The sequence below is a fragment of the Suillus discolor genome (genome assembly GCF_016758755.1).
Source record: "Suillus discolor strain FC423 chromosome Unknown F5147scaffold_7, whole genome shotgun sequence".
In the NCBI taxonomy this organism is placed as follows: Eukaryota; Fungi; Basidiomycota; class Agaricomycetes; order Boletales; family Suillaceae; genus Suillus; species Suillus discolor.
In genome coordinates this window covers 34,768-59,047 of record NW_024541254.1, presented here as the reverse complement: position 1 = coordinate 59,047, position 24,280 = coordinate 34,768, and the positions used below count along the sequence as shown (strand labels likewise).

General features: G+C 47.1%; 7 protein-coding genes across 7 annotated transcripts; 6 read left to right on the top strand and 1 right to left on the bottom strand.

The window, feature by feature from the left end:
• Positions 1–140: 140 nt before the first annotated feature.
• F5147DRAFT_769150 (uncharacterized protein) lies at positions 141–2,468 on the top strand (the record flags this gene model as incomplete). Its single annotated transcript, XM_041441024.1, has 5 exons — positions 141–526; positions 581–775; positions 864–1,206; positions 1,926–2,069; positions 2,118–2,468. 5 exons carry the CDS (start codon positions 141–143, stop codon positions 2,466–2,468), a joined length of 1,419 nt encoding a protein of 472 aa, XP_041297110.1.
• A 773-nt stretch (positions 2,469–3,241) lies between these two features.
• Positions 3,242–4,590, top strand: F5147DRAFT_769149 (uncharacterized protein; the record flags this gene model as incomplete). The annotated part of the gene is made up of 10 exons (XM_041441023.1): positions 3,242–3,283; positions 3,344–3,366; positions 3,422–3,446; positions 3,501–3,806; positions 3,855–3,881; positions 3,943–3,993; positions 4,030–4,093; positions 4,161–4,225; positions 4,280–4,455; positions 4,506–4,590. 10 exons carry the CDS (start codon positions 3,242–3,244, stop codon positions 4,588–4,590), a joined length of 864 nt encoding a protein of 287 aa, XP_041297109.1.
• Positions 4,591–4,623: 33 nt separating this feature from the next.
• On the top strand, positions 4,624–5,455 carry F5147DRAFT_817358 (uncharacterized protein; the record flags this gene model as incomplete). Its single annotated transcript, XM_041443592.1, has 2 exons — positions 4,624–5,254; positions 5,310–5,455. The coding sequence occupies 2 exons, from the start codon at positions 4,624–4,626 to the stop codon at positions 5,453–5,455; spliced, it is 777 nt and encodes a 258-aa protein (XP_041297108.1).
• A 412-nt stretch (positions 5,456–5,867) lies between these two features.
• On the bottom strand, positions 5,868–7,631 carry F5147DRAFT_649203 (uncharacterized protein; the record flags this gene model as incomplete). The annotated part of the gene is made up of 8 exons (XM_041433325.1): positions 5,868–5,909; positions 5,978–6,094; positions 6,155–6,175; positions 6,232–6,905; positions 7,003–7,031; positions 7,060–7,169; positions 7,298–7,401; positions 7,451–7,631. 8 exons carry the CDS (start codon positions 7,629–7,631, stop codon positions 5,868–5,870), a joined length of 1,278 nt encoding a protein of 425 aa, XP_041297107.1.
• A 7,108-nt stretch (positions 7,632–14,739) lies between these two features.
• Positions 14,740–15,544, top strand: F5147DRAFT_568475 (uncharacterized protein; the record flags this gene model as incomplete). The annotated part of the gene is made up of 4 exons (XM_041430904.1): positions 14,740–14,885; positions 14,935–15,073; positions 15,129–15,320; positions 15,383–15,544. Coding segments are annotated over 4 exons (639 nt in total), but the record flags the coding sequence as incomplete, so codon positions are not given.
• Positions 15,545–16,923: 1,379 nt separating this feature from the next.
• F5147DRAFT_568656 (uncharacterized protein) lies at positions 16,924–17,904 on the top strand (the record flags this gene model as incomplete). The annotated part of the gene is made up of 1 exon (XM_041430910.1): positions 16,924–17,904. The coding sequence occupies one exon, from the start codon at positions 16,924–16,926 to the stop codon at positions 17,902–17,904; it is 981 nt and encodes a 326-aa protein (XP_041297105.1).
• Positions 17,905–18,253: 349 nt separating this feature from the next.
• Positions 18,254–18,502, top strand: F5147DRAFT_568880 (uncharacterized protein; the record flags this gene model as incomplete). The annotated part of the gene is made up of 1 exon (XM_041430920.1): positions 18,254–18,502. A coding segment is annotated over one exon (249 nt), but the record flags the coding sequence as incomplete, so codon positions are not given.
• Between the last annotated feature and the right edge of the window lie 5,778 nt (positions 18,503–24,280).

Genomic DNA, 24,280 nt, shown 5'->3' with positions numbered 1-24,280 from the left:
CAAACACGCTAGGTAGAATGTAATGTAATACATACAAAACAGAGTGTGTGACACATATCTTAAAGTTTCAAAGACCATCGCAACCGCTCTGCCTTACACCATAAATTTTCTCCTCTGCAAGCCCAACCTTTCAAACAATGATGCGCCCAAACACTTGTCCTAAAAATGCAAACCAGCATCCTGGTGAGATTCTCCTCCAAAACAAAAGGAAAAGACGCACTGCTCATCAAATCCAGGAAGACAACGAGCAAGTTGAGCATGAATGGCAGGAGAAGGAAGCTGCCGCTCAGCACACCACTGAGAAGATTGCCTCTATTGAAGACAAGAAGACGTTGAAGGACTTGAAGATCCTCATGCATGCACCAAAGCCTAGGCCTCGGGCGCATCCTATTTCAAAGTCAAAGGTGAGCGAGCCAAACATTGAGTATGATGACGGGATTGCGGAAGGTGCGGCTGAGATGGAGGAAGTTGAAATGAGGAATATAGCTGCAGATGATAATGATGGCGATGAGGACTTTCATCTAAGGTAAGTTTCCAGGGGACTCACCATGCACACTCGGGCTGACCATGTTGTATCCAGTGAGGAGGAGAATGCAGAGGTGCAGCCGAGGAACAAGCGTTTACAGAAGACAGCATATCGTGAGGCTGTCCATGCTGAGCGAAGTGTTAATAATATGGGCATCAAACATGATGGCATGAGCCATCAGAATGATGTCGTATCAGATGCTGATCGCACAAAGGCACATGGTGACCAGAAAGGCAAGAAAGGATTCATGTAAGTGATTCTAATTGTTCCCATCTACTACCATGTTGTTACTCACTGAAACGACACTTTTTCATCTTGATCGCCTCAATCAATTCAGTGCGGACGTCTGCACAGCCAAGGATGACTATGTGGGGATGGGGAAAACAAAGGACTGGGCTGAGAAACTTGCAACAAGCAAGTTGCTCCGGCCTCAACTTGAAAGCCTTCGAACCACATCACACAGACAGGTGTCCTCGATTACCACCTCAACTGCCATCTCAAAGATCTCAAAAGTGACTAGCGCCGGTGCTGATCCCACTCACAGCCCACACCCCACAAACAATGTCCAAGGCAATCTTGAAGAACCTACCACAGCATTTTTGGATGAGGACGATTCACTCGAGCGTCAGGCTGCCTTCAAGGCTACTAAAAAGCCTGGTGCCAGGCACACATCTTCTATGGTATTTCTGTAAGGACCCTATGTCCTCTACACACCGACCACAACTTTAGATAGATGCTCGGATCCATCCGACGTTCCACATGACTCATTGATGCGAAGAAGCTTCACGCTTTGCGTCCGAGCAGCGAGGACACATCCCTGACCTTTTCCTTTCTCTTTCATCGCTTTACAGTACACTTACCAACTGGACCCTTTTTCTTGCCATTCCTTTCCAGTCTTTCCAGTCTTTCCTTCACTCTACCATACGGTCTTCACGCTCCTTCAGGACTAGTCAACTCGTTCAAACGTATATATACGGCACATGTACTCTCATTTTCAGTAGTAGAATCTAACACCATGATTCCCCACTCCAAGTGTCCTCAGAACGTCTCTAATAACAGTCGCTCCGTCTAGCTCGTCTCAAAGTCTGTCGCTGTCAGTCGCATACTCATCTTCATAATTGTCTATCTACTTCATCCTCGATCAATTCCCTTCCGAACTCGTATAGCCACCTTACATTTCTTTTATCTTTTGCGCATTCACATCACACTCACTCCCCACTCAGGATGTATTGGAGGTTAGTGATAGTAGTTCATTATCGCCACCTCCATCACGACCAAAAAAACGCCCACCAATAATGGCAAGGACCGAGTCCTTATCCTCCCCCCCTCCTTGTGCCCCCCCTTCTACACAAGTACCCATAATTATTACTATGAAATCATCTCAATTGTCTGTTCAAAGGACTGGACAGGCATGTGGAGATCTCCCTTCATACTTCAGACATTTGCATCGCACCTCAATTTCACTTTTGGCCGTGTTGAAGTCCCTGACCTCAACACCAAGAGCATTAGTGCATGGGCTGCATTTGCCCTCGCTGTTACTGCTGTAAGTAATTCAATTTCTGCTGTGTTTTTTCTAAAATATTCTTTTCAGGTTTATCGTACTCTCCAGCTAATCGTTGATGGGAACATCACTTTTGAAGTCATTCAAGAATCCCGTGGCAAACGCAAAGGCATGAAGACCAATGGCGGTGATATCTGGACACCCGTCATCACAAAGGGTGAGCAGTTTGCTTTCAGCAAACCTATCTGGGGGTATATGACCATCAAGCTCATGGGGCCCATTGTAGCACTTTTTGACAACGTCTTCGCGAGCATTGTTGAGGAGGCACAACAGTATGCCAAGCATGCAAAAAGTGTTGGGAACTCAGGGACTACCACCAGTGATGCGCCTGATGAGGATGATGTCCTGACATCCTGGCAGCCTGCGGCTGGTTGTCCATGATATAACTAATCTGTGTGTCATCCTTTATCAAAACCCTTGTCTATACTCACATCACACCCTCAGCTTATTCTACCCTACTCCGAGTCCCACATCATGCGTAAAGTCGCTATATGTCCCATCCTGGTCTGGACAATCACAAAATGTCAGGTATGTGCTTCAAGTGAATGTTTTTTTTTTTCATTTTCTGCTTATGATCGAATTATAGCGGTTTGCAAGCATTCATCGACGGCAAACAGACCAAGCAGACAGCTCAGGTCCTGACATCCTGGCAGCCTGCGGCTGGTTGTCCACGATATAACTAATTCGTGCGTCATACTTTATCAAAACCCTCGTCTATACTCACATCACACCCTCAGCTTATTCTACCCTACTCCGAGTCCCGCATCATGCGTAAAGTTGCTATATGTCCCATCCCGGTCCGGACAATCACAAAATGTCAGGTATGTGCTTTGAGCGAATGTTTTTTTTTTTCATTTTCTGCTTACGATCGAATCATAGCGGTTTGCAAGCATTCATCGACAGAAAACAGACCAAGCAGACAGCTCAGGTCCTGACATCCTGGCAGCCTGCGGCTAGTCGTCTACGATATGACTAATCCGTGCATCATCCTTTTATCAGAATCCTCATCTATACTCACATCACACCCCTCAGCCTATTCTACCCTACTCTGAGTCCTGCATCGTGTGTAAAGTCGCTCATCTCCCATCCCGGTCTGGATGATCACAAAATGTCAGGTATGTACTTCGAGTGAGTGTTTTTTTCATTTTCTGCTTATGATCACTCCCATCCCGGTCCGGACAATCACAAAATGTCAGGTATGTACTCCAAGCGAGTGTTTTTTTTCCATTTTCTGCTTATGATCACTCCCATCTCAGTCCGCACGATCACAAAATGTCAGGTATGTGTTTTTTTTCATTTTCTGCTTACAATTGAATTATAGTGCTACCCTCAAGACACATTGGACCCAATTTTCCAAAGGTAACATTCTTATCTACTCTTACAGGATACCTACTTACTACTTCACCTGAACAGAAGCCAGTTGTATCACTCAACACTATTTTGCCTCCTCCCACACCTTGCGACCCCAAATCCTCAAGATCCAACATCTCCACTTCGGCTTCCATTTCAACTTCGAGCTCGATGGCCCATCAGCTCGATCTGCTTCCCTCCTCCTCGATGCGCATCGGTGCTCTTTCCTCTCCTGCTCCTTCATCTTTCGATCCGCTTCCCTCCTCCTTGATGCGCATCTGCGCTCTTCCCTCTCCTGCTCTCTTGTCTTTTGATCTGCCTCCCTCCTCATTGATGCACAGTGGCGCTCAAATTCCCTCTCCCACTCTTGTATCTTTCGTGCGCGCTCAAAGCTGCAGCAGATCTAATTTGTTTTAGTGTTTGATTGAACACCAGGAAGAACATGTACATTTTTTTGAGGGCCCATTGGCTTCAAATATATGTTTATATTTTCGTTGTGATTCAGACGATCAACTCGAAGGCTGAAGCTACAGCATCTTCAGCGCTTGATCTTAATGTATTTTTAGTTTTAGTTTTAAATATATTAATTTAGTTGGCTTTGAACTGGATCCAAGCTGCAACTGCAGCTACTTCAACCGGGCCGGGCTGTAAATTACGTAAGCTATAACCGTGTGTTCAGCTCAGCTATTGACGGCTCTAGCCACGGCTAAAACCGGCAACAAGCCGGAGCCGTGGCAACACTATGGAGACAGGCGTTTTTGGGCGTCTCCCCAAAAGAAGTTGCCGAGGTTTGTGATACCGTATAGTCGCCTCGGCACTGGCTTAAATAGGATCATATGTAGGAGGCTGGACCTCTATTTAATCGCGAGTCATCTTGTTCCATGGTCTGTTATCCGCTCACCACTACAATGTCTTTTACCAACAACAGTCCCTCTCGTCGTGTGCAGGTCACATCGCTCCCTCACATTCATATAGAGTCACCTTCTGGATCTGACCAAATCAGACGTGCTCCCGCACAGTACGTTTGTTTTCGTACTTTCTATCATTGACTCTCAACTCATACATCAGCTCGCATAGGCCCGATACTGACTCCTTTCCATATACTATGTACAACAATGATCTGCCATTTACGTCTTCTTCTACACTTTTTTAAGAAGGATGTAAGTCGATGCATGTCGTGTTGTCTATGCTCAAGCTGAACAGATTCCCAGCTGCATCTTACGATCCTCAATTCTCGCCATCGGATGATATGAGCCCTGATGATTTCCTGCAACTTTTCAACGAACCTCAGCAGTCACAAGACATATTCTGCCCAATGCAATACATCTCTGGCCCTGATATGTTTTCGCCGTCTCCTGATACCTTCCAGGTCATTCCACCTTCCCCACCACCACAAACGATGTTACATAGTACAACTGACAACATGCGCCTTATACCCATATATACCCCATCGCCCACCTCATCCTACACCACACTCTCCCCCAGCCCCAGTCACGAGTCGCCTTCGTCTCCATGGTCCAAAATTACTACCCCTTCTTCTGAGGGTAGCGTGTCTCCTATGATCCCCCATTTAAGTCTTTCGTGTCGGGGGAGCTCAGCTTCTCTCCGACACCACCATTCCCAAAGTGATTCCACATTTTATCTTCAACCCCCGGCTGTCGGCAGTAGGCACGTTCGCTCACATTCAGAGTCAAGCATGACTTGTCCCGTTGCGAATCAAGCTATGCTCGATGCCAATCAACAACGTCGGCGCCACGAAGCTACCCATAGGTGCAATGAATGTGGGCAAACCTTCACAGCTGTGTTTAGCTTAAAGTGTAAGTTCTATATGTCAAACTACCTCCTACGGTGTCACTGAGATAAATGCAATAGGTCGTATGCAATCTCACTCTGGTGTCCGACCATTTGTCTGCAGTGTTCCTGGCTGTCGTCAGGCGTTCTTCAATCAGAGCGACTGCAAACGCCACGAACAGAGCAGGAAGCGTCACAAGGATCTTCCTTTTTCCGACTTACTTTAAACTTGGCATTATGCTGCAACCCTTTCACTCAGGTCTGCCAAACACCCCGGCCGTTGTACACGTCACGTCAGAACTGGACACTCCTTTGTGTGCATTCGCGTCTTGGGCATGCAGGAACAATAGCTACACCTCCATATTATCCTTGCTTCATTCCCCGCCATGCCAATCTTCAAATTCGACACACTCGATGTCTCATCTCATTTTGACTATAGATACCATTGGCCTTACATACCCTAATTTTTCGTCTATCCATACAATAAATTTCTTTGCCTTTTTGGTCCCCTCACTGCTCATTGTTGCCAATAATTATTGTGTCATTCTTGCCATGTATCTGGATCCTGAGTTGCTATGCATTCTCGTCGACGGCAATCTCCTTATATTCTCCTTATCCTCCTTGTTGTACTACATCCCACTATGTAGCCTCCGGTGATAAGCTAAGATTGTTTAGTTGTGCCTGCAATCGGCCATGGCAGCGCCGAATCTACTTTAACGCTCAACATGTCATGTGATGCCGAAACTCACGTGCTTTGCAAAACAAACAGTCGACCATTTGTAGTAAGCCTCCACTTCCCATGGTGCAGCTGCCCTCTGAATTTGCGAGTGCTTATCACGTGTCCCCCTAATATATCTGGCATTTCCCTTTAAGAACATGCATGCTGCGGATCAGCCAGTATGCAATTAAAGCTCCCGAACACTGACTGAACTTCCAATCCAACCATCCTAAGTGGTACTACTAGCAGTAAACGACAACAACACGATGACAGGTTTCACTCTACTACATCTTGAGTGAATTGCTCCCAGAATGTCTGATTCCGCACGTCCCACACAAGATTCAACTTTGCTACCAACTCGTCCAAGTTGAATTCGCTACCCAAGGCTGGCTCACGTGCCCACTGCCAGATGGAGGCTGACCCTGAGCATGCTGGTGTTGTCTCTGGATCTTGCCACATGATCTGATATGGAAAAGATGGGGACAGTGGGGGCGGTGGAGGCAGTATGGGCCATGAGGGTGATGGGGACAGTATGGGCGATGGGGGTGATTCATATGGGGGCAGGATGGGCGATGGGGACAGGATGGGCAATATGGGTAGTATGGAAGGTGGGAGTGGTTGGGGTGATGGTGATGGCAATGGCGGAGCAAGTGGTGGTTGAAAGGGCATCAGGGTGAGAGGTGCTTGCCAGGGTGCCTGGAAGGAGGACAATTGGACGTAAGGCTGAGGAAGGGAGACTTGACTTGTCATAGGGACCGTGGGGGGGACGTAGTGGTAGAACACGTTGGCAAGGCCTTCCAACATCTGACCTGCGTTCTCTGGGGCAGCACTAATAGTAGATCCCATGGTAGTCATGGCGCTGGTGATGAATTTTTGCCTTTGTTGCCGAGAAGCCTTGGCCACTTCTGCACGTTCGAAGTCCACCTTGCAGTGAATGAAGGGGTCAGCATGCATGCATACTGTTGATGTCGAAGTTGTCAGAGGAGCCAAGTTAGCTGCTTCTGCATGTTCGATGTCCACCTTCCAGTGAATGAAGGGGTCATCCTGCATGCGTACTGTTGATGTTGAAGTTGTCAGTGTCTGGACTGGCCATCAAAATGAGAAATAACTTACTTGGGGGCATGAATTTTATTGATGTAAACACTGCAAACGGCTACAGGACGGTCGAGCCGCTTTGCAGAGGGAACCGTGACAATGAGTTTGAGGGTTGGTAGAACTTCGATCTGGAAGGGCATTTAAACTCACCTCAAGGTGCCTATTACATATTATCAGGATATTAGAGCAGCATGGTTGAATTAAATGGGGTACAAATCTGAAGCTTTACAGGGCCTCCAGACTCAAGGACGCTTACCCATGTACCGAATAGGCCTTCGGCTGGAGCCTGAAACGGCATATTAGCCTGAGTGCAGCTCGCTGCTGCACGCGTATTGATTCTTGCAGGGTTCAGAACTAAAACTGTACAGATTAGTAACAGCATCATAGGCTAGGTTTTGAGTTGACTCACAGGGGTTGATGATACGCTCATGCCTGCGCAAGCAGAAGCTGTCCCCAAAACTGTATGCCTGACTTGAAGTTCGTGCACTACTAGTCACGGTAGCCTGTCTTGAAGATGTTTGAGTTAACTTAACTTGCGAACAGCTGCCATAGTCTGAGCCTGAGAGTCGTGTTGATATACACCCGAACATTAAGAAATTGAGGATGCGGCACAGTGCCTGATGTAGTACCCCGCAAGTAGTAATTAATAATTACTGGTGGTTGGTTTTCTTGCTGACTTCAACCATTGGTATCATGATCCCAGGGGCCCGGCTCAAGGACTTGATCAAATCTCCCACACCACTGGTACCAAATTTTTAATCGCCGCACAATCACGATGATGATTATGTAGGTACAGAGTGCTCCCCAGTGAAAGGTCGCGAGAGCGAGAGAGCACGCCAGCGAGTCTCAGCGCACCTGCCAAATCAGCTCGCTGAGGTTCGTTATTTTAGTTCTCGCTGGGGCTAGTATATATCATATAAAAAAAGCCCCAGCGACTCGGAGGTCCATTCATTCTACACCTCTCTCAGGCTCAGGCTGGGGCTCAAACCTGAGCGTACTTACTAGTAGATACAGAAACTAGCATAGATTGAGTAGATATCAATTGAAACATACATAACAACCTATGACGATACCGTAAAACAGTAAAAATGACAGCGAGGACAATACAAAAGACCATGAGAACAGTAGCAGTCAATCGAGAACATGAAGAATGTAGCAAAAACGGTGTGAATGCAATGAACATGATGTAAGTGCAGCAAGAATGGTATATGATGAACTTGAAGCCCACTAGCATCAATCATGATCTGACTCAGAGCGGTACTGTGACAATGCGAATTTACTGACTCAATTCAATCTCCGTGAGAAACCAGCGCCTCTCATAGCGATGACCTACACACTCCACTTTCATCTCAAAGTCGAGTCAATCCTTGAAGACGGCCGCTCTCGAGCTTCAAGCTCAAAAGCCAAGGATGAGCCCATAGACCAAGATGCTGAAGGAGACTTTTCAAGATGCGCGACCATTCCCCTGATCTACCGTGACCGTCACGGTCTCACTCAGCTTAGCACGCTATCAAAATGCAGTGTCTCTCTCTTCGCCCTTCAAACACCCAATACCAGAAGACCCCCAAGGTGAAATGCCCAAACCTCCCACAGCACCTTTCCTCCTGCCCCTTCACGCGTCGGGAAATTCTCAAAAAACGCCTGCTAGGCCAAAAATATGAAAAAGAGGTAAACCTTAGTCCAATCATTCCTATCATATCTCACCTAACACAGCACTGTGACAGCTATCCTAAATTGAAGCCAACTGTTCACGCGCAGCATCCGAACAAGTACAAATCTCCAGAGCCATCGAACACTGCACGAACTGGAAGTCGTGACTATGATAGATCTCCGTGCTGCTCAGATACGACGTGGACATTTGGAGAGTCATCAGAAGAAACCTGCGAGTGCGAATGGACCTTTTTTGATTTTGAGGTAGAGTTCTGGTTCTATAGCTTAAACTCCAAATCCCTCTCCCTCACTAGCTATGTAGTGTAGCTGGAAGGCTACTGCTGGCTACTGGCCCTGGTGTTAATAATAAATGGCTGATATATTTTGTTGGAGATAGTAAAACCTTGCTTCTACATCGTGGTGAGCTGTGCTGATCATGGATTGTATTTATTTTGGAAATGCAGCAGAAGATAAGGCGACAGGAGGAACCGGCGGATGTTGAATGTGGTTAAGGCCGGGCTGTCAGGGATGTACACCATGACTTACCCATGACCTACAGAAATGAATGATTGGTGCTGTTCACATCGGAATGTGGCTGAAGGCGATATGACATGATGTTGGCAAGATGAAAGTTGCCGCTGAGAAGCGGTTATTGTGTGGGTGGTACCATCGCGTAGCATGAGGTGATCTATGCTACGATTTCACTATCTGAAAGGCTCAGACCTCAGATAACATGTAATAGTACTTATAGGATGTGGAGTTAATACTGATAATTATGAATCTAACTTGCAATACTCTAGCGAATTAAGTAGTGTCAGAAGCGAAATAGAAGGGTAGCAAACATGTGGTACAGACCAGGTGCTATACATAATCGAGTGTATGGCCGGGGGTATTATACTCTATATACTCCGTTGGAAAGGGGTTGAGGAGGGAGAGATGACTAGCTAGGCTAGTAAGTCAGTACTACAGCAGGATGATGGCATTTGTTATTCCCACTACCCGATTTGATCATTATCATTTGTAATCTCAAGTTATCTTTGGAGCTTCCACGTTTGATCTTATGTTTCACACAAAGGCATTGCTCAGCACTCAACAACACTTGACATCCAACAGCCATGTCTACAGTAGTAACTCAAGTGGACCACCGTTCCTTCTACACCACTTTGGTGCCCAAAACATACAAGTGCTATGAGGCCAGATTGATATCTACAAGTCCATTGACAACACCAGCACTCACAGAATCAGATCACAAGCCCAAACACAAGAAATTACATGCCTCAACTCTCCCTCTACCAAACAGAGCCGAAAAAGCAGCATCCGCTAAAACACCCTCGCGTGCAGAGGAGATAGAGCAGAGCAAACCAGTAGAGAGCGTCCCTACCATAGCGACAGATGTGTTGTGTGGCGATGTTCCCAAGAGGTCTCTGCATTCCAAAGTTCTTACCTCAAGTAAGTTCCGAGAAATAAAGCATTTATCGGATAGAATTCTTATTGTGTTGAAGATGTGAAGAGGATATTGGACTATGTGGGTGAACTGACTCCTGATAAAGGCCACAAGGTAACTTGGAAGTCTTCTGAGTCAGTGAATACGACTGATGTGCTTACTAACAGGAATTTCATGGCGTGAGACCGGCAGAATTCAGGTCAATACAACACGAGGTAGGAGAAGCGGGCCAAATTTTAACAAAGCCGAGGTGAGTTAACAAATCTGTCTATTTCGAGGATTGCTAAACTCATACAGGCTTGCTTACGACTATGACAAGCACATATTGTCCATCGACATGCTTAGTTTTCTACACGAAGCTTCTTTCAATTATCTCAAGCATCACCTCACACTGGCCATAGCTCAACTTCCGTATGATCCTGAGCTAGTTGAACCGACGATTAGTATGAATTATCCGTTGAAGATTGGCGGTGGTAAGATAGTAAACCCGGATATGACCATCACCATTACCGCGGTTGATGATGCACCATCGGTGGTCCTAGTTCCCGCTGTCGGGGAATGTGCATTCTTGCAGCACAGGGTTAACGTGTTCAACAGGGTGGAAGATGAAATCGAAGCACACCCAGATGCGGTCTTAGCAGTCATAGTACTCGTGCGCAAAGGCATACATTACGCCTATCCTAATCCCGACTCAATTGCATCGAGGGAGTTACGTAATGGGGAAGATGACCCTCAACCTCTCTCTCTGGACCAATTCATTAGCCAATGCACAATGCCACAATCTTTCGACACACCTATTAGGGTTGGTGAGCATGACTGGTGCCACATCCAGTCTGTTGAGTACTTCGTGTGGGTGAAAGGCGATCATCAAGATCGGATCAACATTCGTAATCATGATCCTCAATTCATGGCTCACGGGGTAAGTCACATCGATGGTCGTGTTTTGGATCTATATAACAATCTTGCAGACTTTGGCCCCCACCTTGAACATGGACACTGTGACGGCCATGCTCGAGAGAGGCATACGCAAAATCAGAGATTGCTTGGTCTCCTTCTCGCTGCAGCTGAGCGATGAAGTTGATTGCTCCGACTTAGAAAACGCAGTAGTCGGGCTGCCCCTTGTGTGGCGTCGTGGTGCCAAGAACGTGATGAAAGCAGCCGATCTCACTGCACATCAGCGTTATGATCTCTGGCATGATGAAGTCTTCAGAGGCGTCAAATGCTCGCACGACGACGAGTCCTACGTGCCTACTGAGTCGGAGTGCAGCTCCTCGGACTCGCAAGTATCGGCCACTATCTCTTCTCAAGACAGCCTTGCTCATGACCTTGCGGGGTTGAGGTGTACATGCAAACACTGTAGTAAGCGTGTGAAGGCTTAGTGTTGCTTAGGGAGGAAGCCGGGTGTTGTTGAAGGGGATTTTTGCTCACACATTGTTACGTCGTTCATCGCAAGCTACTAGCTGCCACTCATGCTACAATACAATTTCTTTGCATGTCGTATGAGTCCGAACATTTAGCCCATAAAATCTCATTACTATACTTGTAACCGCGTCCATGATTTCACAATGACTTTGTTTTACTGATATGTTGACGCATTGACGTGCGTCAAATCACGTGTAACCTTCACACATGCACCTTTAGCAAACAACACCTAACAGGAACGGTGTGCAGTGTCGGAACACTTCGTGTACATTGAGAACCAATTCTTCATAACCTCGTGAGTACTCACTCCTCTGCTACCACTGCTTGCTGATTTGTCTCGCAGGACCGTCGTGAATGATTTCAAGGTTGAGAACCGGATTGGTGATGCGTTGGTCGATTGGATCATCCGTGCACATCGTGAGGGCACTCCGTGGAAATGTTGCATGGTCATTCCCCTCCTCCCTGGCTTCCCCTTTTCCATTGGTCACAGCGACGCTAGCACAGTTAGTTAAGAAATACATTTTCTGAAATATTACTGAACAAACATACCAGATTTGAATCATTGTTGAGTGTCAGAACCGCACTATCTGCTGTGGGCCCAATTCAATATTTACTCAACTTCGCAAAGAGGGTATGGAGGTACGTAGTTGATTTTACGATTGGAACCACTGTGCTTATCCTTGTATCATTAGCCTGAGGAATATATCTCTGTTTTTTCACTGAGAAACTGGGCTAAAATGCGGAATGGTGTATTGACTACTGAGATAGTAAGTGCCTATGCTGCTGTGCTTTCGAATCCCCTGACCACGCTATAGTTATATATTCATGGCAAGGTATAAATACCGATTCAATCCTTAAAACTGAATACTCAGACCCACCGATCTCATCAGGTTTGTATTGTGGATGATCGTCTGGCAATTCTTGGCAGTGCAAACATCAATGAGCATTCTCAATGTGGCGATCAAGATTCTGAAATTGCTGCAGTCATCCGAGACACTGACCTAATTGACGGGTACGACTTTCTCGGTCTTGTCTGCTAATATTCTGATAGCTGTGGTGCATCAGCACGATGACAAGAAAACCCTTCAAGGTCGGGTGGTTTGCACACACCTTGCGAATGCAGTTGATGCGAGAGCATGTTGGTGTGGATGTTGATGCCATGATTGATTATGAGCCTACGCCCCAAGAAGAAATCGAGCCTAATCATGAACAAGAATGGGACCTAGAATTGGAGCAAGAGTGTGGTGATTGCAATGTTACTCAAGTCAAGCACATGACTCCCATGTCTAATATGCTCCACAGTGCAGGCGAAGGTATCAAACAAAGTTCGTGTTCACCATAGTCCCAAAGACTTGAAAGACTAAATTTCGATTAAGCTGACAACGAAGCTGCTTGGAATGCTTTCCACCACCTCAAGAAACCTATTGGGAAGGTGGAACTTTACAGACCACAATCCAGAGCAAGATGCATCTCTGGAGGAGCATATGACATACATTTGTGAAGGCAAGAAGGAACCAAGACTCCCTAGGTAGCATAATAGTGTCCGCCTATTTTTTTCTTCTGCTAACACCTATCTCCATGCATTGCATTCTGTTATGTTCTTTTAGAAGCCACCCTACCCACAGCTCCCGCAGAGTATAGTATTGCTCCGGAGACGACAAGAACAAGGACTACCTACCTTGGTGCAGTCTCAGACCGCGCTCTCCTCGCGCCTTCGCACCAGTTTGTCACACAGATTAAGGAGCCAGATAAAAGCACAGATGGAGCAGACCGGTATTCTGGTTCGTATCTTGCCTCGCCTTTATTTGTGATTCCACCTCCTTGTGTGGTTCGTGGCTATTTGTTTTGGTATCGGGGTTAGTTTAACTGATGCATGTGCCACACAGTCACGTATGTCGTCCTCCTCACTAGCACACTCATATGCGATTCAGAACGTGCTTGTGAGTGCATTCATTTTCCTCTGTCTCGCAGAATGGCATAGGCTGATGACTTCAGTGGTCAGCCAATGCGCACGTACTCTTCGTAACTGATTGTGATTTCGAGCCCACCCGCTCATCTCCAAGTTTGTCCATGGGCAGCAAATTGTGTGGAATTGTCAGCATTGTCGAGAGTACGTATTTCGTTTATCAAATATCTTGTTCGTCTCTGATGCTTAATGTGTACTACTAGTAGTAGGTTTCTGCTCTCTCTTTTCGCGTGCACCGCCAACATCTCAACGATTGATCTCAGGCAGCTTATGCGGCATCAACGAGATCTTTCGCAATTTATTCAGCATAGGACGAGCATGCATCTATAGACTCATCTACAGCCTGAGACTCGACCTAGTACTAGTACTAGTACATTATGGTGCCATTTTTTTTTCCCAGGTGCGAGACTGCTTACTAATATCGAAATCATTGCAGTTTGCGCGTCCTCATTCAGCATTGCCCTATATATCTTAGCATTTAGCGGTATTTAATGGTGCAGGTGAGTTTTCTCGCTTGCATCTTCTCTTCATCCATCTCCCCCATTCTCTCTATTTGTCACTCATGCTCTTTATTTTTCTTATTGTGCTACACCTCACCTTAATTCTCTCACTTCTACTATGTCTACGCCAGAGGCTGACCATCATAACAGGTCATACACCCTCGTGCTTCCAGACATCTCTGGGGTAGTCCCTACCTCCGCAGAGGCGAGGGCTAAGTGTCGCATTGCTGCGTTGGAAGACGAATTGGAAAACATGAAGCAAGAAAGAAGAGGGAAGCAGAGGTTTGTTGTCTTGCACTCTGGTCATCTTGTTTGCTCATCGAACCTTGCAGGAAGACGACCTTCTACGTTTCTCAGGGCAGGGCGATTCGCCACATGGGCGTCCTTTACACCAATGTGGAGGACCTGATTGCTGAAAATGATCGGAGGTACGAGGAGGGCTCGGAGGGCGCCACCCCAGAGTATGTCATTACCTTTTTGTTCTATACTAAGTCTAATAGTATAAATCAGACAAGATCGCTTGCAGCGTGGTTATATCATACTCGTGCAGGTCCTGCCATGGCTGCATGAAAGGCTTGCGCAACTCGACGTGGATGACTCTCAAGACATGCTGAAACAGGTCTAAGCTCTTAATTTCCAACTGCTTCTTCAACATACTGATGGTGTCATAGCTTAAGAGAGGAGCAGATGCTGCGCGCGGTGACGACACCTCCACTCTCAAGGACCTTGTTGCTACTTGGATCAATCAAGACTTTCATCCACCCTCTCTACTCAAGTCTGATGACAAGCATGCCCGTGGCTTCGTCCACGATGTTTGCGGGAAGTTACTGTGTCCTTCTGAGTGGGATTGGGATGATAACCGGTGAGTGTCGGCCTTTGTCAACCATTATATAACCCTTATGGTTGCACAGTGTGAAGGCTGGCATCCGCGACAGAACGTCGGATTATATCGTGTCAGAAAATTCTTGGCCGTTATTCTTGTACGAGAATTACACAGTCAAGCTTGACAACTTGGAGCAGGGCCTCTTCAAGTCAAAGATTCTTGTTCAGGTCAGTTGCCTCCGGTCTTATTTCATGATGACTATGTTCATCGTTATTGTGTTAGGCTTTCAAGGCTGTATTTACATCTCCATCCTCCGCAAGAGAAGCTGATAGAGACGGCGACAGAGCTGACATACTTGAAAATAACAGGCGTGCCCGGCAACAATTAAACCAGGTCAAGGTTAAAACTTGTGTGGCCACCATCATCAACATGAGGAAAGTCACTCCTCGCTCCCTGGCGTATGTTGTCTGCCAAGTGAGTAAATGCTATTATGTACATCCGCGTCTATACAATGTGTATCTGACAGCCTGTGACAGGTTCGTTTCGCACTATCCAACATCTCATCCTGGCACACCGTTGACAGCGACTTTGACTATGAAGTATTCTGGAGCAATGTCGTAGACTTTTTCGAGAACGTCCCTGGCCCCATCACACAACAGCGGGTGAACCATCTCCTGGAATGGTGGACCAGGTATTGACTCTCTTTTCTGGTTTTTATCAATTATCTAATGCCACTCTCTAGAAAGATTTTCGGTAAAAACCATCACGAGGATCTGACACCAGAGGTCGTATCCCAGATGTCCGTTACGGCACTAGCAGAACAGAGAAAGGCGCTGGAGGATGCCGCTTTCGATTCTGATTAACTGGATCCAGTCTCATTGTCATATATTATATACCATTTACAATAGCTTTCTTTCATGCAATCATATTGTCGTACGTACTGCTACAGGGATGGAACATTATTTGAGGCATGAATGATTTTGATTCACAATACCAAGTAGTTTCAATACTGCTCAGTATGCTGTCTACTGCCAATACTATCCTTCCTTCCAATCCGGTCAAGTTATGGGGATACCGTCTATGTGATCAAATGTGTCTATGACTGTGACAACAAATGTTTCATTGCACGTATGCTGTAACTCCTCCAAGACGTCAGGTCGTTTGAAGCCAGACTAATTAGTCGCTAAATGAAATACTAAACATACCCCATCATCTCCTCGCAAACCCGTCACCTTGCTCTTCGGTATCCAAGGGGCAAATCATTCTTCCATGCCAGATTTGTTGTATCCAGCCTGCAAGCGGGATGGAGAAATAGTTGTTGTCACCATTTGTTGTCTTTCCCAAGAGTAACTCATCTTTCTCTACACAAACGATTCCAGAACCATGTGTCTTCCAGTTGATTTTCACCATGCTTCCCGTCAGAAGACTTTTCCTGTCTTGTTTAGAACTGGCACCAACCTGACAGTCTTGCTGTTTGGCTTTAGCATCTGCCGCATCCCTCATTCCAGTGAGATGCTCAGTCCTTGCTCAAACGGAGCACAATATATATATATATTCAAATCAGTTTTTTTTCGCGTTTGTGCCATTGGCTGATGTGTTTTTTTCCTGACAGTCTTGCAGTTTGGCTTTAGCATCTGCTGTATCTCTCATTCCAGTGAGATGCTCGGTCCTTGCTTAGACAGAGCACAATATATATATATATTCAAATCGGGGTTTTTTTTCGCGTTTGTGCTTTTGGTTGATCTGTATTTTGACGTGCCAACACCTACGACAGTTCCCCGCCTACCAAATGCATTTGTTGTGTATGAGTTTGCGGACTAGGGTTTTGATCAAGAATTTTTAACTTTCGTATCGTTGAGCAGAAGATTGGGCAGCATCACAATTCAGGTTTTATGTAAGAGTGAGGAATGAACACATGCATAGAACAAAGTCTATGTATGAGCCGAGTAAGGACAGCTTCGTTCTCCTCTTTCTCGCTACCAACAGCCTGGCGCGTGTATCAGCACATCGATCATCTCCTAGAGTCATTACCTTTGAACATCGATCTGCTCTTTTAAATTTTCTTTTACATCTTACTATGACTCGACTTTCGGCTGATCCGCATCTTGAACAGTGTCCGGATTTCACCTCCACCGATCTTCAGAGCAGTTGCGCGCCTTTGCTCGGTCCTTCGACCACCGACGAGCAAGCTGCGGCCATCTTGACCACCATCTGGACCGCCACTAATTCAACTTTAAGGATCCGCTGGCAGGGGCAACTTGCAGCTGATGCTCTAGCGGCCGCGGAGGAGCAACGTATCATCGACGAAGCATCCACCCAGCATGTGGCCGCTGAAAAGCTTCAAGCCGACCTGCTTGCTGAAGAGGACAAGAAGAAAAACCGTCTACACCATATTCCCATCCCTGACCGCCCTTGTCCCACACGGGCTTCCGAAGCTATACTTGTGTCTGACTTCGCTCTACGTAAATTGGACAAAGTACAATTCATTGAGCTTTACTACTGGACCAACAAAGGGCTCGCAGATGCGCGGCTGAATTTCCACACTACTGATGACGATAGTTTAGTACCGACAACTGCCACAGATGGCTCCACCACCTGGATTGCTGCCAACGCTGCGTGTCCTGCCTCTGGTGTGATCGCTGATCATCTCCTCGCTCCGCTCGACTTCTCTCATGCCATCCCTCGCTTCATTGCCTCTTTACAACAACGCGGCTGGGACAGCTCACGCGTTCTTATGTTGGCTAACTTCTTCGGTGCACTCATGTCACACACCTATTGGACGTCTGACAATGCTCTTGAGCGGCATGCTCTCCTTGCCTATCAGGAGGAACAACGTCGGGCGTGGCATCAAGCTATTCCATTGCCTGCTGGAGCATGGAACATCGCTCTGATTGACGAAGTTGAATTGTCACGGACCTTCGATCGTCTCTATCACGCTGAACGAGAGCGTGCTGACTTAGACTTCGAGTTCAAGGTTCGTTCCTTCATTTTAAAATTTCAAATCGATATTAATGTTGTTTGCTTCATTTCCACTTGTTATCCACACTTGTTGTCATGATACTATCTATGACTTATATTTGGTTACTTGCGTTGCGTTGCATTTTCATTTTGCGGTATGCGATCTGCGTTTTGCATTTGCGATTATGTTTGGTCTCTAGAGGTTGCACAGTCTGAACCCCAGGTCATCAGGAGAGGACTATCGCACCTCCAAAAAGAGACCTCACGCTTCCATACCTTCTGTCAATCAGCGCTCATCAGTGGCTGAGCGTGAGCGCTCTCCTTCCCCCTCCTCGCGTAACAAAAGCGCTAGGCAGGACAAAACACCGCGTTCATCTGCGGGTTTTTCCAACGGCGCACACGGCCAACGCTCTCCCGCCGTGTGCGCCGTTTGTCTCAGGCGCAACAATCATCCTTTCGCCGAATGTCCCGCAGACCGCCTGTGGGACAATTCCTATTCTACCGTCAGCAAACGGGTCCTTCGCCAGTTGCTCGTCCGAAGCAGCAACAAGCCGCTTTGTGTCGATTGGCAACGAGGTCGAAGTTGCCCATCTCGCTTGCACGACGAACGACACCTATGCTCCGGGTGTCTCTCGCTCTCCCATGGAGCTCAAAACTGCCCTCGAGCACAGACGCTCTCATCCAGTGTGTCCTTATAATGTGTTGGCTTGGGAAGCTTTGCTTGAGGAACATGGTCTTCGGGAGCGTTACCACAAGATTACAAACGGCTTTCGCTTTGGTTTTGACCTGGATCTCCCTCACATTCTCGTTTCTCAAATTCCCCTCAACAGTCCCTCTCTCATGGAACATAGCAAGGCACTTGATGACATCATCGATTGAGAACTTCTTGCTGGTCGGTACATCGGCCCATTCACACGTTCTGACTTACAGTCTCTGGTGGGACCCTTTCAAACGTCACCAGTCTCGATCATTCCTAAGTCTGGTAAACCCGGTAGATTTCGGGTCATTCAAAACTTCTCTTTTCCGCATTCTCCCTCTCCACATGCTCCGCAGCCCTCGATCAACTCCATGGTTATATCCGACAACTTCCCTTGCACCTGGGGCACTTTTGACACGGTCTGTTCCATTATACGCCACCTTCCCCCTGGTTCGCAGGCTGCAACCAGAGATGTTGCAGAAGCTTACAGAACTATCCCTCTTCTGTCTGCCCAATGGCCGGCTACTGTTGTGCGGTCCGACCTTGACTCGTTTTATGTGGACACCTGTACTTCGTTTGGTATGGGGCCCTCAGCAGGAGCCTACGGTTACGTTGCTGATGCTGGTGCAGACTTATTTTGCGCATTGGGACTCGGTCCTCTCACGAAGTGGGTCGATGACCACTTATTCTTCAGGATTAGGTGTGAACATCTTCGTGCTTATAACAGCTATCGCGATTCTGTACGCCAGCACCTGTCTACTGGTGGCATGCGTCAAACGGGGGGTCGAATTTGGTTTGAGGGTGATACCTTTGAGGATGGAACATGCGAGGTATTCAGTGAGGATCATCGTTTCCCGCTACGAGACTTCTCCACAGTTTCTAATCGCACTCCTGAAGACCAACCTTTCAGTAGTTCTTTCGCTGATATTGACGAGTCTTCCATCAATTTGGGCATTCCTTGGGAGATTACAAAGGATACTCAGTTCGCTTATACCGTTTTATTCATTGGACTTCTGTGGAACCTCACACGTCTCATCATTGCATTGGCTGATGCCAAAAGAGAAAAGTACTTGGCGGCCATCGCTCGGTGGCTCAAATGTCCCACTCATGTCCTTCTCGAAACACAGCAGCTCTATGGCAAACTGTTACATGCCTGCCTCGTTCTTCCCCAGGGCCGTGCCTATCTCACGTCCTTGGAATCCATGCTCAGCATTGCCAGTTCACGTCCATTCGTGCCATATCACTCTGTCCAGCATCTCAACGAGGACCTTGCATGGTGGACAGAGCAATTGTCCTGCCCTTCCCTCCACCGGATCATCCCTCAGCCATTCTCAATCATCGACATCCATGCATTCTCTGATGCAAGCTCCGGTGTCGGAATTGGAGTTGTTATCAAGGGGTTTTGGCGCGCTTGGAGCTTGCGCCGAGATTGGCAATCTCTCAACGGAGCCAAAGACATCGGCTGGGCCGAAGCAGTTGGTTTCGAACTACTCATACTCTGCATCATCCGCCTTGGCATTCCCTCGGCTGGTGGACATTTCCGCTTACACTGCGACAACCTCGGAGTCGTTGAGGGCTGGAAGAATGGAAGAAGCCGAAACTGGGCAACCAACTGCGTCTTTCGACGCATTCTCTCTATGCTCGAACCTCTTGGTCCTCACACCTCCTTCCACCTCTCTTATGTCCCCAGTGTGTCCAACCCAGCAGATGGTCCCTCGCGTGGAGTATTCCCTCCCACCACCATGCTTCTTCCCCCCATTATTCTCCCCTCCGCCCTTCAAGACTTCGTGCACGATGAATTTGACACCCTGTCTTCCTCCTCCTGTTCCCACTCTCAACGGCACTCAAGTACTTTCTCAGTGGCTGACAGGCCAGAGCACTGGGATTATGGAGAGGAACTCTTATGGTTCCGAGAGAGTTGGAGTGATTAACGAGTCACGCTTTGTAAACATGGCCACGTTAGCGCCAGAGTCACTGCCCACCGCCAGTCCCAGACCTTACGCAGTTTCCCTCAATCCTTTACCTTCAAACCTTCGTCCTCACTGTTTAGCTCAAGACCGTCTTCGCCTCTGGCTGCCTTCAACTCGCCGTAAACCTCTTGGTCATAGTGGGACGTATATTGCTTTGACAGATGTTGATCTCAATCGCATCCTCACAGTTATTGGGTACTCGCTTGCCTCCGGCACTCGTGAGACCTACGGTGCTGGATTACTAGTATTTCATGTGTTTTGCGATGCCCGGCTTATTCCCGAAGACCAACGTGGCCCTGCCTCCTCCATTTTACTGCTGAGCTTCATTGCTAGCTGCGCTGGATTGTACTCCGGAAAAACCCTAGAGAATTACTTTTATGGTGTCCGAGCCTGGCACCTGTTACATGGACTCGACTGGTTACCAGACTCAGCGCAAATCTCCTCGGCATTAGCAGGTGCTGCGTGTTTAGCACCAGCTACATCAAAACATGTAAAGTGTCACCCCTTCACCATCAGTACTTTGCTTGCTATACACTCAGTACTAGATCTGTCAGCTCCTCTCGACGCCGCAATCTTTGGATGCCTCACTGTATCCTTTTTCTCTCTCGCACGCGTGGGAGAGGTAACTCTCCGCTCTTTGTCTGCCTTTGATCCCTCCTTGCATGTCAAACGCTCAGACATTCGTTATGGAGAGGACCGTCACGGCTTACGTGTCACCATCTTACACTTACCTTGCACCAAGATGTCCCCAACTGGGGAAGACCTGTACTTCGCACCACAATCTGGTGATGCAGACCCGGCTTATGCATTGTCGAATCATCTTGCAGTAAACTCCGCGCCCGCATCAGCTCCTCTTTTTAGCTGGAAGCATCGCACTGGTCTTCGTCCACTCACTCGCTCTGAGTTTCTGCATGGTCTGGACCGCGCCTCATGCTCTCTTCAGATCGAGCCTTTGAAAGGCCATGGTATCCGCATTGGAGGCACACTGGAGTACTTGTTGCGGGGAGTTCCCTTCGAAACGGTGAAGTCTATGGGTAGATGGGGTGGTGATGCTTTCTTAAGGTATTTAAGACAACACGCTGTCATCATGGCACCATACCTTCAAGACACGCCAATACTCGAACCTTTCACACGTTATGCATTGCCTCCTGTGCGTTAAAAATTTTGTTGTGAGTCTTCACTTCCCTCCTATCACTTGGGGCAAGCTTGCGCTATTTGCGTCGTCAAGCTCCTACCTTTCTGGGGAAACATCGCTCATTCTTGCCCTTTTCCCTCTCATTAGGGTCCTGGAGTTAGTCTTCTGTCGAACGAACCTAAAAGAGGTTCCTTTCCCCAAAACATTGATAGTTCAATGATACCATATCTAGTTTCTGAGTCCTTCCTGACTGTTGTCTCGCAGTTGAATAAAATATTGGACTTGTTTGGTTTGAGTCCCTCACGAGCATTGAAACATAGATCAGGTTTTATGTAAGAGTGAGGAACGAACACGCGCATAGAACAAAGTCTATGTATGAGCCGAGTAAGGACAGCTTCGTTCTCCTCTTTCTCGCTACCAACAGCCTGGCGCGTGTATCAGCACATCGATCATCTCCTAGAGTCATTACCTTTGAACATCGATCTGCTCTTTTAAATTCCCTCCCTCCCATCCCTCTGTGTTTGTTTATCATCAAGATGTTCTTGGATACCAGTGGGCAGGCTTCCTGCTCCAGAGTATTTCATGCTCCTTGGTATTGGGTCAGTTAGGACACATGATTTTCATTGTCATTAACATCAATTGGTTGTCAGACCCTTTTCTCTCCCTGGCCTCATGCTTGGGCTAGGCAGATCCATTAGCCTTAATTTGACCTTATGGATCTTTGTCCCATTAATTTGTGGGCGCGATTGTCACCTGTTCGGCTCCTCATTTAGGGACCCAGTTGATGACATTGGAGTATTTAACAAGCGTTGCAGGGTCTTGCATAGCTCCAGTCTCCCTTTCCTCTCCTTCACATGCATATTCTATCTGTCGACCGTCCTAATACCCCAGACCTCTCTCTTGAGCACGGTTTCACTCCCTCCCTCCCTCTAGTCTCCTCATCTGTCATTTCTGTTGCTGCATCTTTATTTATTGATGGATCTCGACCCCTATCTGACCACGATTCCTGGATGTTCGATTGTCATTTTGACACTGGTAACTCTGGCATCCCCTTTCTGGGTGCTGGTGATACCATTGCTGTCTATCGTCAGGCTTGGGATGCCTCCTTGGGGATTGAACCCCATCTTCATCAACCTGTCTTTGTTGGGAATCTTTCCCACATTGTTGGCTGGGGCTCCTCCACAGTGGAGTTTGGGGTTGAAGTTCACAGTGTCTGGCCCACCCCTCCCACCACTATCCAGCTGCCTTTCTCAGTCTGTCGCTTGTCCATCATAGAACGTCTCTGGGGGTGGCTTTTCCCTTGGCCCAGATGTCATGGAATGAGACGTTGCAGTGTGGTTGAAAAGACCTGCAGACCACCTAGGGTTAACTCGAGGACAGATTTGCCTGTAGCCTCAGGTGTGTTGCCTTTAGGTATTCTTTGACATTTCTTATGTTTGCCCTTAGAACTTGGTTCTATGGTTGAAATGCCTTGACTTGACGTCTGATTCTTTGGCCCTTTGTGTGCGCCTCTGCTCCCTCTACTTGGGGGAAACATCGCTCATTCTTGCCCTTTTCCCTCTCATTAGGGTCCTGGAGTTAGTCTTCTGTCGAACGAACCTAAAAGAGGTTCCTTTCCCCAAAACATTGATAGTTCAACAATACCATATCTAGTTTCTGAGTCCTTCCTGACTGTTGTCTCGCAGTTGAATAAAATATTGGACTTGTTTGGTTTGAGTCCCTCATGAGCATTGAAACATAGAATTATGTTCAATACGGCAGTCTGGAAATATCTAGGTCGACAAGGAGTCTAGACCAGCGGCTTACAAATATTCATTGAAACCCATGACTATGAATATCGGACGTCACAAAGGAGACTATCTTGAACTCCGGTGTCGTAAGTTGAGTTCACTCTTCCAATCAGCGCCGGTAGAGCATGATTGACAAAATACTTTAACGATGGATGCGATGTGAAGTAGTCACAGGACTCCATGCGAAGCTTATGATAGACATGTTAGTCAGTATGGGTAATTTTGTGCAATGCAGGTGTCTTGTGCCCTGAGTTTCACTGAACGAACAAGTTGTCAAATGTGAAGTTCACATTTGATATTATGCAAGCAAATATTAACAGCAGCAATTCACAACTAGTCTGAGGAGTTGCAGCTCTCGCACTGGACATATCAAATTGCAGATTGCCACATGACGAAAGGACTTTGCACCAGTGCCAGTTGGCAAATTTCTACATCTACCCTCACCATTACGAACTAGCATTTTGCTTTGTTCGCTTGAGTTTCACTATGTGTTGGCAGGATAATCCAAGCAGAAGATGGTATGCAGAACATAGGACAGCTTCGTAGCCTACCTGGAAAATTCATCGTTCCCACATAAGGTCATGTAACCCCCCCCCCCGCCACATTTTCGAGGATTCTTGTGATTGCTGTCAATACATAGTCAACTATGACATTTTAATATGTTCATAGGTTCACTGATGTCGTGTCGCATGCGATGGGTTGTTTGTCAAGGTTTGTCCTAATCTTCTGAATTCAACAATTATAAACAACCGCCCCGGAACAATACCTAATGAACGAACACCGGATTTCCCAAGGCTTGCTGGCTAGTTGCGCACTGCTCTCTGCAGGCAGGCCAATCTGCCAATTATACTACAAATGAATGGCGTCCGAAAACTTTTGGGAGG